Source organism: Acartia tonsa, chromosome 4 (assembly GCF_053477335.1).
Source record: "Acartia tonsa isolate MP-2025a chromosome 4, ASM5347733v1, whole genome shotgun sequence".
Taxonomy (NCBI): Eukaryota; Metazoa; Arthropoda; class Copepoda; order Calanoida; family Acartiidae; genus Acartia; species Acartia tonsa.
Window position 1 is genome coordinate 14,549,026 of NC_137263.1, and position 14,728 is coordinate 14,563,753.

General features: G+C 36.3%; 2 protein-coding genes across 2 annotated transcripts in view; both read left to right on the top strand.

Moving 5' to 3' along the window:
• On the top strand, nt 1–9,809 carry mv (lysosomal-trafficking regulator mauve). The gene is made up of 9 exons (XM_080156551.1): nt 1–563; nt 764–2,065; nt 2,303–2,646; nt 2,973–3,143; nt 3,416–3,544; nt 4,161–4,411; nt 4,717–4,932; nt 5,114–5,314; nt 5,778–9,809. The coding sequence occupies exons 1-9, from the start codon at nt 265–267 to the stop codon at nt 8,025–8,027; spliced, it is 5,163 nt and encodes a 1,720-aa protein (XP_080012677.1). The 5' UTR covers nt 1–264; the 3' UTR covers nt 8,028–9,809.
• The window catches only part of LOC145316199 (uncharacterized), an 8,427-nt gene continuing 3,493 nt past the window's right edge, over nt 9,795–14,728 (top strand). The window contains exons 1-7 of the mRNA XM_080156554.1: nt 9,795–10,038; nt 11,283–11,806; nt 12,222–12,364; nt 12,965–13,114; nt 13,638–13,879; nt 14,177–14,293; nt 14,563–14,635. Of these exons, the coding sequence (XP_080012680.1) occupies nt 9,809–10,038; nt 11,283–11,806; nt 12,222–12,364; nt 12,965–13,114; nt 13,638–13,879; nt 14,177–14,293; nt 14,563–14,635 (1,479 nt within the window). The 5' untranslated portion in view covers nt 9,795–9,808. The remainder of the gene's footprint in view (nt 10,039–11,282; nt 11,807–12,221; nt 12,365–12,964; nt 13,115–13,637; nt 13,880–14,176; nt 14,294–14,562; nt 14,636–14,728) is intronic.

Consider the following 14,728-nt stretch of genomic DNA (forward strand, 5'->3'; position numbering starts at 1 on the left):
ATTTTGCAGGAAAATATTGTGTTAAACTTTATTCTTGGCCCCCGTGACTTGAATGGACTTTACAAGACAAAGAACATCTGCCTGGACAAAATCCATGCGTATCTGCCTGACTTACTCGATGCTTGTACCAAGATCATATCCCAACCCAAGTTACTGATCCAACACTTGGACCTGGCGAAAAATGTGGTAGCCCACTTTAGTCCTCGGTCATTTTGGCGTAAAGTGTGTCAGCCCAGCGGTCTGGTGACCAAGGATAGCTGGCACATGCTTGCTGCCATTGAGCGAGTTGGAGGGGCCGAGTGCCTTCTTATGCTTTGCCTTCAAGCCCTTGACAATGGATATTCAAACAAAACAATCATTGGAACAATATCAAATGTAATATCGGTCCTGACATCAAATCAGATTCTGCTGGATGATTTTGTTCGGGTTGGTGGGTTTCAGCTGATATCTGCCATTTTGTCCGCTAAAGCAGATGCCAATCTGGAAATTCTTCACATGGTTCTGCAGGCCAGTTGTGTTGATGTTGGGGGACACACAGCCCTATTTCATCCCCAGCTTATAAGGTAAACTTCAAGACAAATTTTTTTTTTAATAAAAAAAATATTTTCACTCTAGATAGAAAATTAAGGAATAAAAGCGCAGAATCGGGTAGAGGACAGTACATAAAATTATTTTGTATTTTCTTACTCAAACAATTAAATAGGATGTCCCTTTATATTTACGAAACATACCAATAAAAATATGTTTCAAATTTTCTATTTAGATTAAGCCTCCAGTTATTAGAAAAATATCCAGCTAACAAAATTCAGCCAGGAGTAATACTAACATCTCAATTCCTGGCCCAGCTTGTCAGCGACCAGAACCCATGTGTACAGTTCAACCTGGAAATGATGAAAACACACAAATTATTCGACGACATTCTACTTTGTCTGCAGAACATTAATGAATCCGAGGACACGCGCCTCACAGAAGATGACGTGTCAGGAATACTTGCAACATTCCCCCTAGAGGCAGAGTTTATGATGAAATTAGTAAAGTTAGTGATATCAACCATTCCTCCCAACCTGCTTTACTTGCCGCACTTAGCCCGTAGTCTGCTTCATGTTACAATGGTGAAAGAAAACCGGAACACTGATCTAATAAACATTGTCCACAAGAATGATGTTGTCGATGCCTCGTCAGCTCTAATAAATCCACCTGACTCAGTTATTACTCGCCTCTCTGAAGAGTCCACTTTGCTGGCCAACAGGACGGATGATACTATAGATGCAATGGATACCTCGGAGTCCAGACATTCTAGTGAGAAAGATCTTGACTTTGAATGCTTTGAAACAGAAGAAGATAAAGTGGGGGAGTGGGAAGTTTTAACACAACCAGCTTCACCCACAGTTGTTCAAGCCCACTCACACTCTTCATTCTTTCAAAGCAAAGAATGTGCTATTGGATGTTTAGTTTGTGTGCTATTGCGCAAAATTCTATCCACATTCACTGTATTGTCTGACACAGAAAGCAAGCAGTTAACAGAGACAGAGCTGAAACCGGAAGTATTTTTCCCCTTAGTCGGACACTCAAGCTCAGAAATTCATTCACCTTCACTGGATATTATTGGCCTTATACTAGAACGGTCAAGCAAACCTCTGGTGGCTAAGTTTATAGAAAATGGAGGATATTACCAATTGGCAGCTCTTATACAGGATGCAGCTCCTTCTCCCCATCTAATTAGCTCCACATTATCTCTTATCCACGGTCACCCAATAGATGTCAACATACCATTTGAATTTAACAAACAAAGTCCACCTCAACTAAGACTTGAAGCCTCATGCTTAATCCTTCCTCTGATATTATCATCTATATCCTATCTATCACTTGGCCATAATCTTCTATGTCATATTCACGAGTTGCTGGCCAATATCCCCGCCTTTGCCTCTAAACTGATGTCCGAACACTTGCTGCAGACACTAATGGCTGGTCTGGTCAAGCTTGGGGACATGCCTGACAAGGAATCTGATATTTTTGGGTGCAATGAGTCCGAGCTTTTGGCTGAAGATATTAATAATATCTTAAGGTATCAATATTTGCACTTTTTAATTGTAAATCTACTTTACCTATCTCTTTTGTATGTTCGTCTTGAAAATACTTTTTACATTTTTCTCTTCGCACTTAATAGTCATTAAAATACCCTAAATGTGAAACTAAGCTGCCTACAAGAAGAATTTTTATTTAATGTTTATGTTTGAATGTTGAAGATTTAGTTTAATATGTTACATGACAACAAATTAACTATCGAGTTTCTATTTTTTAGGATGTTAATTGTGTTTTATGCTGACAAGAAGTGTCCTGAATATGAAAATATTCTGGATGTATTATTCCTAACCAGCGGTCTCATAAATCCGCCAATCCCTGGTAAGAGTGACCCACCCTCATTCCATACCAAGCTCGCTCCGCTGTCAGAAAACTCAATGATCAGCTTGAGGTCTGGTATTTGTCTCATCATTGAGGAAACTCTGTTGACCCTGGAGACTGGGATTGCAAGGAATATTGGCCGGGAACAGAACCCGATACCGTTGGGACCAAAGTATTTTCAACGGGATGAGTTTCATGATGTTGATCAAGACTGTAGCTCACCATTTGGACCAACTGATCATGGTAATGATAAATTATGATTTTTCTTATACATCTTTTTATTACGTATGATCCTGTTAAACATTAAATATTTAGGAAAGTTAATAATTTAATCTTAAGATTGCCACTGAACTGATTGAGTTCTCCTTTTAAGGGAAGCTTCATATAGGTCCCGGAAAGGTTGTAGTCTATTTCATCTAAAGATTATAATTAGATCTTGAGATAGTTTTAGGCTATTTTTATACTCCCTTCTTACTCTTTTATATGCAGATCCTCAATGTTATATGATCATTTGAGGTGTATAACATTTTATTTATATTGTTTTACTCATTAAGGTATCTTTATTTTAGCATCTCCAGCTTCAAGCTCCAGCCTCATGTCTCGTGTGAATCAGATGGTCAGGTTTTATGTCAACTATTTGACCTCGGTCACCTCACGTCTCCTACCTGAAGAAGAAACTCTGGGCTTGTCCATCCTCCGGCTTTGTCTGGACGCTGACCAGCCACAAAGTCTGGCAAAAGGTCAGCCCTTTTTTTGTGATGATCAGAGGCCGTGATCCCACAAATTAATGCCATTTGAAATGGCTGAAAATTTTGATATTTTTGTTAGGTAATTTGCCGTAAAACTTGTTTTGTTCTGTAACTAAAGGGAAGTGGATAAGATAAGGGGGGGAGGGAGGGATTTTCAATTAGAATTGTTTGTCAGAATCCTGGTCACTTGTCCTTGGTAATAATAGAGAAAGGTGACATTCCATTTTACAATTACCTAAAAAATAATAACCATTTTTGTTTAGCTCTTGCAGAGGCAAAATCTATTGGCGGGACAGTTCTTATTCACATGTTCAAATATGGAACTGAGAGAAGGAAGATTGATCTTATCAAGATTCTTGAATCAAGATTTAATATCTTATCTATTCTAGCAGGTATTTAGTTATTTTTGATTATACTAAGAATTTTAAAATATCTGTTAACAACTTTATATTCACATTGAATTCAATTTTAGCCTCTTTTCGTGTTATTAGTGTTTAAATTAAACTTATTTTGGCGTATCTCTAAAATAAATATTGTTCATGAAGGGCATGAATACGCGTTCAAAAGTCTTGCAGACAAGCTGGTTTTAAATGGCACCTTTGCAAGTACCCAAAGTCAGTCAGAATCTGCTGTATTCGTGCACATTCCCTTTAAGCCAGTACCCAAAGTCTGAGACTCCAAAAAATTGAATATTCGATCCATTGCCCCCTCCCTTACTCCCTGCACCTTTGTCTGGAGGTCCTAACTGTGATTAGCTGATATGATAGCTGTAAGGACCATTATGATGTGGTGATGGGCTGCGATTCGAAATGATCCCTTATGCGACAACAATAAGCGAATGCGCTATCTACGTGTCATGCACGGTCTCGGGGTAATCATAGGGATAGTTGCCTCACGTAAGAGATGGCACAAGTGACTAACATGTGTCAATCACTTGTTTGAACAACAGGGTTCTAAAACCCAAGAGATTTATCAATATTTGTAAAAATAACTATCTTCTGTTTTTAGAAATGTACCCAGATGAAGATTCTCGGGAGACCCTGCGGTATTGCCTTCTGCAGACTATGAAGTCCTGCCAGATATTTGGCAGTGCAGACGATGCCAAGAGGTGCACCATGTTCTACGGACGGGTCCTGTGTAAGGCCATGTTCCCTGAGGGTCCCCAGGCAAACTTCGAGGCTACCTTCCCTGTTCATCATCCAAGCTTTGGTCCCTGGCAAGCTGAGTGTGGCAGATGTGTTTCTTCTTTTCTTAAACAGGTGTACAAAAATTTAGTGCTGCTCATTGATTGCAATAGATACACATAAATATTATGACAGGGGAAAAATTGTCGTCAATTTAGGTTGCTAACATGGACATCATTGATTGGTCAGTTCGTTCATCCAGTAAGAGGGGAGGGGATTGGGTGGGTTGATGGGGAGTATTGGTATTGTAGCCAGCTACGAGTTTCACTTTATTACAGTACAACATGATAATAGAGTATGATCGTAGAAATAATAAATCCATTCCTACAAATTACAATCTATAGGTATTGAATGTACAATTAATGTATTGTATATATCAGGTGCAGAAAGAATCCCGAGATAAAGCAGACACAGCAACAAAATTTACAGAAAGTATAATTCAATCTCATGACTCTTGCCGCAAAGATCTGCTGGAACAAGGACGGGAACGGATCAGCGTGCACCAGAAGTCTCTGCGCAGCTGGAAAAGAATAATTCGCAACCAGACACATCCTCTGGCCCTCTGGTTTGATCCGGAGTATCAACCAAATTCACTGGTAAAACATTAATTAATTATAACATGAATCTAAAGGGATAAGACAATGGCCGATCAAATTATATACATCCTAGTAGATAAGCCATTAAAGTGCATTGGCATGTTTTGTTTTTCCAAGTAAAAAGCCAAAAAGATCTTATTAAACATATTTTTAAATTTTCAATACTGTATTTATTATTTAGGTTTTGGAGAACATAACTGGTCTGTCAGGGACCTACATAAGGTTGAAGCCCGCCCACTCCGGGCTGTACAAAGACAGATACTACAAGGACGGGTTCAAGTACAAGTGTGAACCTGAAAAACAGAGATTTTCCTTCCTTTTTGGGGGTGAGAGGAGTGAGGAGAACCTGAATAGTAAACTTGATTATCCAGAACAAATACAGGTAATTTTTATTCCATTTTGGCTTCGAAACCGATTAATATTTGCTTGATTTGAACCGGCTCTCAGCCATCAAATATAGCATATAACAGACAATTTTCAATAAAAAATTTAGACAGAAATCATAAAATTAATAATTTTATGAACCTGGGCCTTCGGATCTCGGGTCTAACAAATCTGGTTTTAATATTATAATTTTTCATTTTAATATCCGCGGAAAGCTGTCTAATATTACTATGTGATAAATAACTATTTGCTCTTTTTTATCTGGGGAAAAAGATATCTTAAACGGCTAGGCCAATCGTCTAGTGATTTCCTCGGTATTAGATTTTTGTAATTTTATATTTTTATCAATATATTATAGATTCTTTACCTATCAAACATAGAAAGACAGACATCCTGTTTTAATTAATTGACTAGTGCAAAAGTTAAAATCTTAATGAGAATTAACATTATTCTATTTTCAGGTTGTTGAATCTGCAACAGAGGTGACTCCCACAGACGTCCTGGAATCTGACATCCTTGTAACACAAGACAACCTGTATGTATTCAGCAACATCTCCTGGTCATCAAGACTTACAAAGATTGAGTCCATGTCCAAGCGAAGGTATCAGCTGAAGAATATAGCTTTAGAGTTGTTTCTTCAGTCGGGTGAAACTCATCTGATTGTCTTTAAAAGCCAAGATGTAAGAGAATCTTTTGCCAAGCTTCTGCAAGATAACGGCATTTGCCTGAATCCCAAGAGTGATTACCTTCAAACTTTGACCAAAAGATGGCGCCAGGGGTTGATTACAAATTTTAAATATTTGTGTGAGCTGAACAGTCTGGCCGGAAGAACACCTAATGATCTGATGCAGTATCCTGTTTTTCCCTGGATCATATCTGATTATAAATCAGAGCATTTGGACCTGACTTCTGAAGCATCCTTTCGTAATCTTAGGAAACCAATAGCAATACAAATTGATGAGAATAGAGAGAAGTATGAGACAACTTATAAAATGTTGAAAGGTGATGAAACCTCCAGCTTACCTGGCCATATGGGACCATACCATTATTCCTCACACTACAGCAATACAGGCATAGTGCTGCATCTTATGGTCAGGTTGCCTCCATTCACACAAGAGTTTATCAAGTTTCAGGATGGAAATTTTGACCTGGCAGATCGGTCATTCCACAGTCTTGCCACTTCGTGGGATATGGTCAGCAGAGTTTCGTCGAGTGACGTGAAAGAGCTAATTCCGCAGCTCTTTTACTTGCCAGAATTGTTTCAAAATGACGAAGGTTTTGCGTTGGGTAAACGCCAAAACGGCAAGGACGTCGACAATGTAGAGCTTCCTCCATGGGCCCCAGACTCAAGAATGTTTGTAAAGATCCATCGTCAGGCCCTGGAGTCTTCACATGTTAAGCAAGAAATTTCTCACTGGATTGATCTTGTCTTTGGATTTAAACAACGCGGCAATGCTGCCATAGAGGCTGTTAACGTATTTCATCCCGCTACATACGCGCACAATCTTGACAAGCCACAGGATGATCTGGAACGGAGAGCAAGACAAACAATGATTGCAACCTATGGTCAGACACCGCTTCAACTTTTTACCTCTCCCCACCCCCTTGCAGATATAGAATTAAATAAAGAAAAGTCGAGCAACACACCCGTGTACAGAACAGTGACAGGACTGAAATGGGGCAACTATGTTGGTTCACCGGCATACCCATCTCCGTATGTTGTCTGGCAACAGGTTCAGCCGTTTCAAGTGAGAAGCCTTGTACGACTAGAAAGCAATCAAGTGGTTGGACTTCCAGCCAACACCCTGCTTGTTGGAAACAGTTCTGTTGCCAAACAATCCGATACAAGTTTCCTTGGACCCGGGCCACCATCCACAACACTACTCAGTTGGGGATTTGGTGACAGTGCTCTCTATTACAAGACCAGTCGACAAGGAGAAGAAACCCAACTTGCCCTGCTTCCCATGAATGATCCTGTGTCAGTGGCCACCTGTGATAATATTGCACCAACAATTTGGTTTGGTCACAAATCTGGCAGAATATCAGTTTATAAAATTAATAGCAAAGTTAGTGGACACCAAGGTCCGGCCAAATTTCATCTTGATTTCCACACAATGCTTTATGGACACATGGCTTGTGTAACAGGATTAGTGCTATCTCCAGAATACAGCCTGGCCCTGTCAGCCTCCAGCAATGGTTACATCATGACATGGGATCTTCACTCCCAATCCTTGCTTCACAACACGTGTGTCCACACCAGTAGTGCAACTACCGGTAGTGTTGCTGATCATGGCGGTGTAAACACCGCCACCAACAGCAAGGTATTGTGCGCCATTTCCGAATCCTGTGGCGACATTGCTGTTGCCCTTGATTCCACCCTGACCCTGTACACTGTGAACCTGACCAAGGTGTGTCAGACCACCATCCGGGGCATTATCACCGCCATCACCTTCTCCCACCTGTCCGAGGGTATATCTGTCAACTCCATTGTCATAGGCACCCAGGGTGGAGGGGTGAGATTCTTCTCATCCTGGGACCTTACCCACATCAGAGATGTGGCAGGGTGTCCTCCCAGTCCAATTACAGAGCTGGCCTTCAGTCTGGACTGCCTCAGCCTCATTGTTGCCTCCAAGAATTATTTTGTCACCATTTTGGAAAAATCTGGCAGCCATGGTCTCAACAAAACTCCGAAATATTTGTCAGTTCAGTAGAATGCAAATCGTAGAAATAAACCTATACTTTGAAACTATTATTTTATTTTAAGCCAAGAATTATATCTTACACATTGTTTTCATTATAGTAATATCACTTTATAAAATAGATATGTGCAAACACATAAAATTTAGAAAGAGTTTACAATTATAAATAGTTGATCTCTAGTTATTTTCATTGCAATTGTTTTACACTTGTTGGTTAAAATTTCTAAGATTACTTTAAATTCTAAATTAAAATTTACATACCCAACGTTTGCAATAGTTGTCTCGCAAATGCTTTGTTATAATGTTTCAATTTAATGTAAAATATATTACATTTAAATTTTGCATGTAAAAAAGTTTATATATAACCTACTTAAAATGCGCCAAGTAGTATAGTGTTGCTCATTCAGTTTTAAAGTTTGTGAATTATTGGTTACAAATACATGTAATACCTAGTAATTTAGAAGATGTATTAAAACCGGTGGACTTTATGAAGTTAATTTTCAGTTACATTATTCATCCTATGAAAGTTAAAAGTTTGTAAGGGTTACGCGTGTGCCTATCATTTAATCAGGAGGTGGTACTTCAAAACTGGTACTGTGATTGGGAAGAAAGTTCATACCTACTTATTTTTTATTTTTTTTAGTATGCCAAAGTCTAAAATCTACCACCAACTTCGGCCGGTAGTTGATATGTTCAAGTTCTGCGACAAAAAGCAAAAAATCAGTGAGGGAGGGGATACTGGGCTATTTATTGCTCTAGTCACCAAAGTTTTATAATATTGTTTTCTTATTTGTTGGCTTAACAACTTCAGGGGCTTTTATTGAATTTTGTTTGATTGGCTTATTAAGTTAAGTGTTTCAGACACTTATTGTAATGTATAGAAAAGGTTATTTTGTGTTATCATAATTGGGGATGTGCATCAATTCATATTATCCCTTTATGCCTGCAAAAAAATAGTACCTACGAAACCGTGGTTAGTGGTGGCTTTTTGTGGTAGAATTTTTCACAGAATTTACATGATGCAAATAGAACCTATATTGCCTTACTCCGATTTTTACGTTTTCGGAGTAATCCCCCCCAACTCCTACGCAAATGGTTTGCACGTACGTTCCTATATTAAAGTAAAAATTCAAGTAGTAATTACAGAATAAAATGAATTAAATCTGGTGCTTTGCATATCCTGTTGCATGCTCATTAAAAATCAATTAATCAACAATCATCCTTCATATTGCAAACTATTTTATTTAAACATTGTATTATATGTTATATTTTATTCGGGCATTAGTTTAAACCTTATGGAACGAAGTAAATTGGAACATTTCCATTGTAGTATAGTGTAGATAAGGCAAAGTTCTGGGTCGTATCAGAATGGTTTTGATGCAACTAAATACAATATGACCCCTATAAAATTTCGAATGTCTCTAAGATTCCAAAAAGTCAAATTAATTTTTTTTGGATTGTGGCCAAACTTCGCCTTATTTACCCTATACTTTATTTTTGAATTATAGGCGTTTTGTAAGACTTTTCACTTGCAAGAGCTAGATAATGTGTTCAATATTAGACAAAAGTTACATTGCATGAATTATTTTAAGCAAAGTTTCACATAGAATAGAAGTAGAATATAATATTATGATAACGCACATAAATACTATGGTACTATTGAGATTATATTAATAAAATAAAAGATGCAGCTTATTATTCATTATTTGTATATTAATCAATTAAAATACGTAACGGCACACATATTCAAATATTAATATGTAACATTTTTTTCAGAAACACACAAAAACAAAATGGCGTCCAAAGCTTCAAATAATAATTCCAAGAGTGTAAAAAGGACTCCAGGTCGTAAGGGAAAAATAAGAAAACGCCAGGGAAAAGTTGGAAACAAAACGCTGCGTAGAATTTCAAGTTCCTCATTTGACGTTGGACGATTGACCAGTGATTTGATATCCACTCCTATTGGAAAAAAGAAAAGAACTCTAACTTCTCTTGTCAGAAGTAAGATAAGAAATAAAAAAAGGTACATTTTATCAGGAAGGGAGGGGACATTGGCCTGTTTATTACAGACACAGACATCCTACAAGTCTCAATGTTTTCTTATGCGTTGGCTTAACAACTTTGAGGATTTTTATTGAATTTTTAAATTATTGTTTGGTCCATTAAGTTGAGTGTCCAAACGTTTCAACCACTTCAGAAGGGGTAATTTTGTGTACCATCATTGGGGATTTACTTTTATTTATCGGGTATTATCTTATCCCTTTAGATCCCTGCATCATTTAATGTTGATGTGAGAATTTAAAGGAATTATTAAGAAAGTTTAACTAGGTACTTATTGTAGTATTGACTATAGTGTCATCATGAATAGAAAAAGGCCACAAGCTTATATTTTGCCTAAGTTTAATATTATTCAATTTAAGATGAATCAAGTTTTATCCACAAAAAGCCACATCTTGTCAATATAAGTTAAGATTTAGATAGGATAGAATTCCAGTCACATGAGCCATTCATTGCTTAATATAGTTAATAACTACCAATAAGATGATATAGATTAAATGAATATGCTACATAGGGATATTTTCTATAAATATTTCTATTCAAATATTCATACATTCATATACTATTGGTTAATTATAAACATAATTTACTTATTAATATAGGTATTTTTGTAATATTTTTAACCATAGATTTATAACTAGAGCTTTGACAGGTTTATTTCCTGTTCCAACTATGTTAACAACTATTTCATTTTTTACACTTGAATGAACAGTTAATATATCATTTTTTAAAATTTCATTCTTATTTTTGATGACCTAACTATTATGAGTTTTGAAGAAGGGAGTAAATAGGACTATTACATTGTGTTAAAAATATTTAAGCTAATAAGCTTTAAAGTTGGCCTTATAGAGAACAAATTCTTCGTTGAGTTGGCCATTGATACTATTCAGATATTAGGGTATTCTTTCGGCAAAGGTAAAATAACTATTCCTGCACAGAAATTAGAAAAAGCTCAGGTAGTTAAAATACCTGGAACTTAAAAACAATTACAGAGTTTCGCAGGAAGTTTAAATTATTACAGAAACATATTAGATTTGCCAGCGCAAACTCGCTGAAAAATTCCAGGTTATTTTAAACAAGGGCCTCTATTAGAATTACATTTTGAGAATATTATCAAATTTTTGTGTGAAAGAGCTTATTACAGCGGTTGCGCTGCGTGGTTAGCCACGGTGACGACGGGTTAACAAACTAAAGATACTTTCTGTATAGGAAAAATTCTAACAGAAGCAACCTCATGAACGCATCTCAAAGTACCTCACAATCAGAAACAAACGAGACAATAATTGTTATTGACCCAACCATGACTGAAGAAGATAAGTCTAATGCCACAGCAGAGCCTCAAACTAACAATCAAAATTCAAGCAGAACAGGGTCAATAAACAACACTCTGACTGGCATTCCACTGCCCAATTCCCCACAAAGTAGCAGCAAATCTGCCCCGCGTCTGCCAGCCGGGAATCAACTAGTCAAATCATCACAACAAATAAACCATTTATTTAGAAATGATTATGTCGCTTGTATCAACACGGCCAAAGTCACTCCGACTGTATCTGACATTATTAATGATATTGGTGCTACATCTCCTCTGCCTCTTCCAAAAATTTTGGAAGAAAAATCAGATGATGACATCATTATTATTGATGACAAGGACGAAACAGCAGAGAAGGAAGATAAAACAATTATTGAAAATGTCGGAGAAGAGATATTAAGACTTGTTGAAAATAATGAAGAAGGTAGTTACTAATTTATTTTCCAGTATGGCTTTGAAACCGATATTAATATCCGCTCGATTAGAACCGGTTCTAAGCCATACTCAAACATCATGTATAGCAACGTATAAAGACAATATCCTACGAATACTGAAATAGAAATCATAAGATTAATTCATTTAAATCTGGTTTAATTTTAATATTTTTCATTTTAATATTCGCAAACCTGTCTATAAAACGATGTGTTAAATAACTAATATTATTTAATACTCGTAATTGAAAGAGCCGTATGGCAAGAAAATTAAGAAGCTTTTTAATACTTGCCTACAGTTATGATAATATGCCTAGATATTTTTAAGTTTACACGTGACATTGCAATGGTTTTAAGGTAGGTAATTTTTCTTTTAAAAAAGTCAGATTTTATTTGAAACTTTTTCAGGAGATGGGCCAGAAAGTGTAGTTGAATGTGGTGAAGTAGGCCATGAAACAATAACAATTGATGATACTATTGTTGAGAAAGAGTCCTCAGAAGATTCTGACTCTGTTATAATTGTACACGATGATGATGATGAATCTGTACAGGTATTGTACTTCTGTAAAATTGTCAGATTTATCATCATATTATATTAAGTAGTAAGCTTTTTTTTGTCTGAAGCACAAGATCTGAATAACCACTGAACCGATTGGGTTCGCCATTTTAGAGAAGCCTGACATAGGTCTTTGGATGGTCCTAGGCTAACCGCTGTATTGATATAGTTCTTTACAATATTCTCAAAATTCTATAAATTTATATACATTCCAAATGATGATAAACAAAATTGCCTCTTTAGATTACCCCAAAAAAAGTTGTTTGTTGAAAAGTTTGGAAACATCCATTCAAAGATAACTTAGTTATTAAACCTTTGAGTACCATTGTATTTTACATTGCAATGTCCCATTCCTCCCTTGTATCTACGCTACAATTATCTATCAATGGATACAGAACATACGTGAATTTTATGACAGGGGAAAAAGTGTCAATTTAGGTTGTTAACATGGAAATCATTTATTGGTCAGTTCCTTTAACCAGTAGGAGGGGAGAGGATGTTGAAAAGGGTGAATCGTTTTTTAGCTTGCTGCGAGTTTCACTTTTTGAAAATCTGGTGTAACATCCAAGTAATAATATATCCACCATTGTTATAGGAAATAGCCGCCAGATACCATACACCCATGACTGCCATCACAAACATGGATTTTATTCCCCTGGACACAGGAAATTATCCCCCATTGTCTGTCAGAATTCAAAATCAGAGGAAAGGAAAGAAGAAACAGAGACAAGTGTCGAGACCTCAGGTGATTTTCATTCCGTCTTTTAACTTTATACCATAGTTATTTATGCATCGTATTATAGACAGATTGCCGTGGATATTAAAACATAACTAGTTCCAATCTTATAATTTATATTTTAATATTCGTGTAAATTGTTTTTATTACGATGCTATACATGATCTTCCAGTATGGCTTAAAACCAGTTCTAATCCATCGGTTTGGTAGCCATACTGGAAAAAAAGTTAAGAATATAAAAATCTTAAGGCTAATTTGATTTAAAAAAATGTTTTGTCATGCAATTCGAATTATTTACTTGTTATTTATCTATTTACTTGCACTAACAGACCAGTGGAAAAGTCTAAGCATTTCTTCACTAAATATAATTCTCAGTATAATTATTGGGACAGTGTTATTCTGCTTGAACGTCTGAACATTCCCATTTTTTTTTTGTAAAAGTTCACAAAAATTTTGAGTTGTTAGAGACAGATTTGTATGATTAGAATTGTCAGAATGTTAGTAGCCCTCCATAAACTATTTATCTGTTTAGACTGGCGGTTTCATGATTCCTAGCAGTATTCCTCCCTCAACACTAAACAAAGCCCCAACAATTTACAACACAGAAAACAACCAAAGGAAGAGGGGTCTCAGGCCAATAATCATTGATGGTTCTAACGTTGCTTTCAGCCATGGCAAATCTTCAAAGTTTTCATTAAAAGGAATTGAAATTGTGATAGATTATTTCAAGAGGAGAGGACACAGTAACGTTGTGGCTTTTCTACCTCAGTATAGGTAATAGTTATATATCACATCACATTATAGTTAGCTTTCCGTGGATATTAAAATTGAAAAATTATAAGGAAAAAAAAACAGTTTTGTAAGCCCAGAGGGGCCGAAGGGCCTGGCTAACAAAACTAGTATTATTCTATGATTTGTATCATTGTGTGTCTTTGATACTATTCTATATATGATTTTTCATGACTAATCAACAGAAGGGATAATTTTTATTAATATGTGGGGAATAAGTCCATCAATTTATTGTCCATTGTCTTAACCCTTATGATCTCTGGTAAATTAAAATTTTTTTAGAATGGGTGGAGAACAGGAGGTAAAGAATACCCTTGATGATTGGGAGAAGAAGGGCCTCCTAGTTTTCACTCCAAGCAGAAAATGTGGCAACAAAGCAATAAACTCGTATGATGACAGGTATATACATTAATGTAAAAGAATAGAGGGGACAGAGGTTAAATAATTGTATGTTTACGAAGTGAAGACCCTGTGTCGACTTTCAAATGGGTCTTTGTATATCAGCTAAAAGCGTCAGAAATATTAACACAGCCAAGTTACTATAAAAGAGCAGAACGCAGACGAAAAAGGTCCCTAGCCGGGTAGTTGGCTAGGTTATACATCTATACTTCTACATTTATTGTATAAACAAACACATATGAAAGAGCTTTAATATTATCTTTTTTTAGAATGATATTAGATTATGCCACAGCCAAGCAAGGGATTGTTGTTTCAAGAGATAATTTCAGAGACATTTATGAGGTAAAAATAAATATTTCTATATGTCAGATCTTACTAAATAAACAGTAAATTTAAAAAAAAACATTTTTTTCTCTAAGGATTAAAGATACAAAC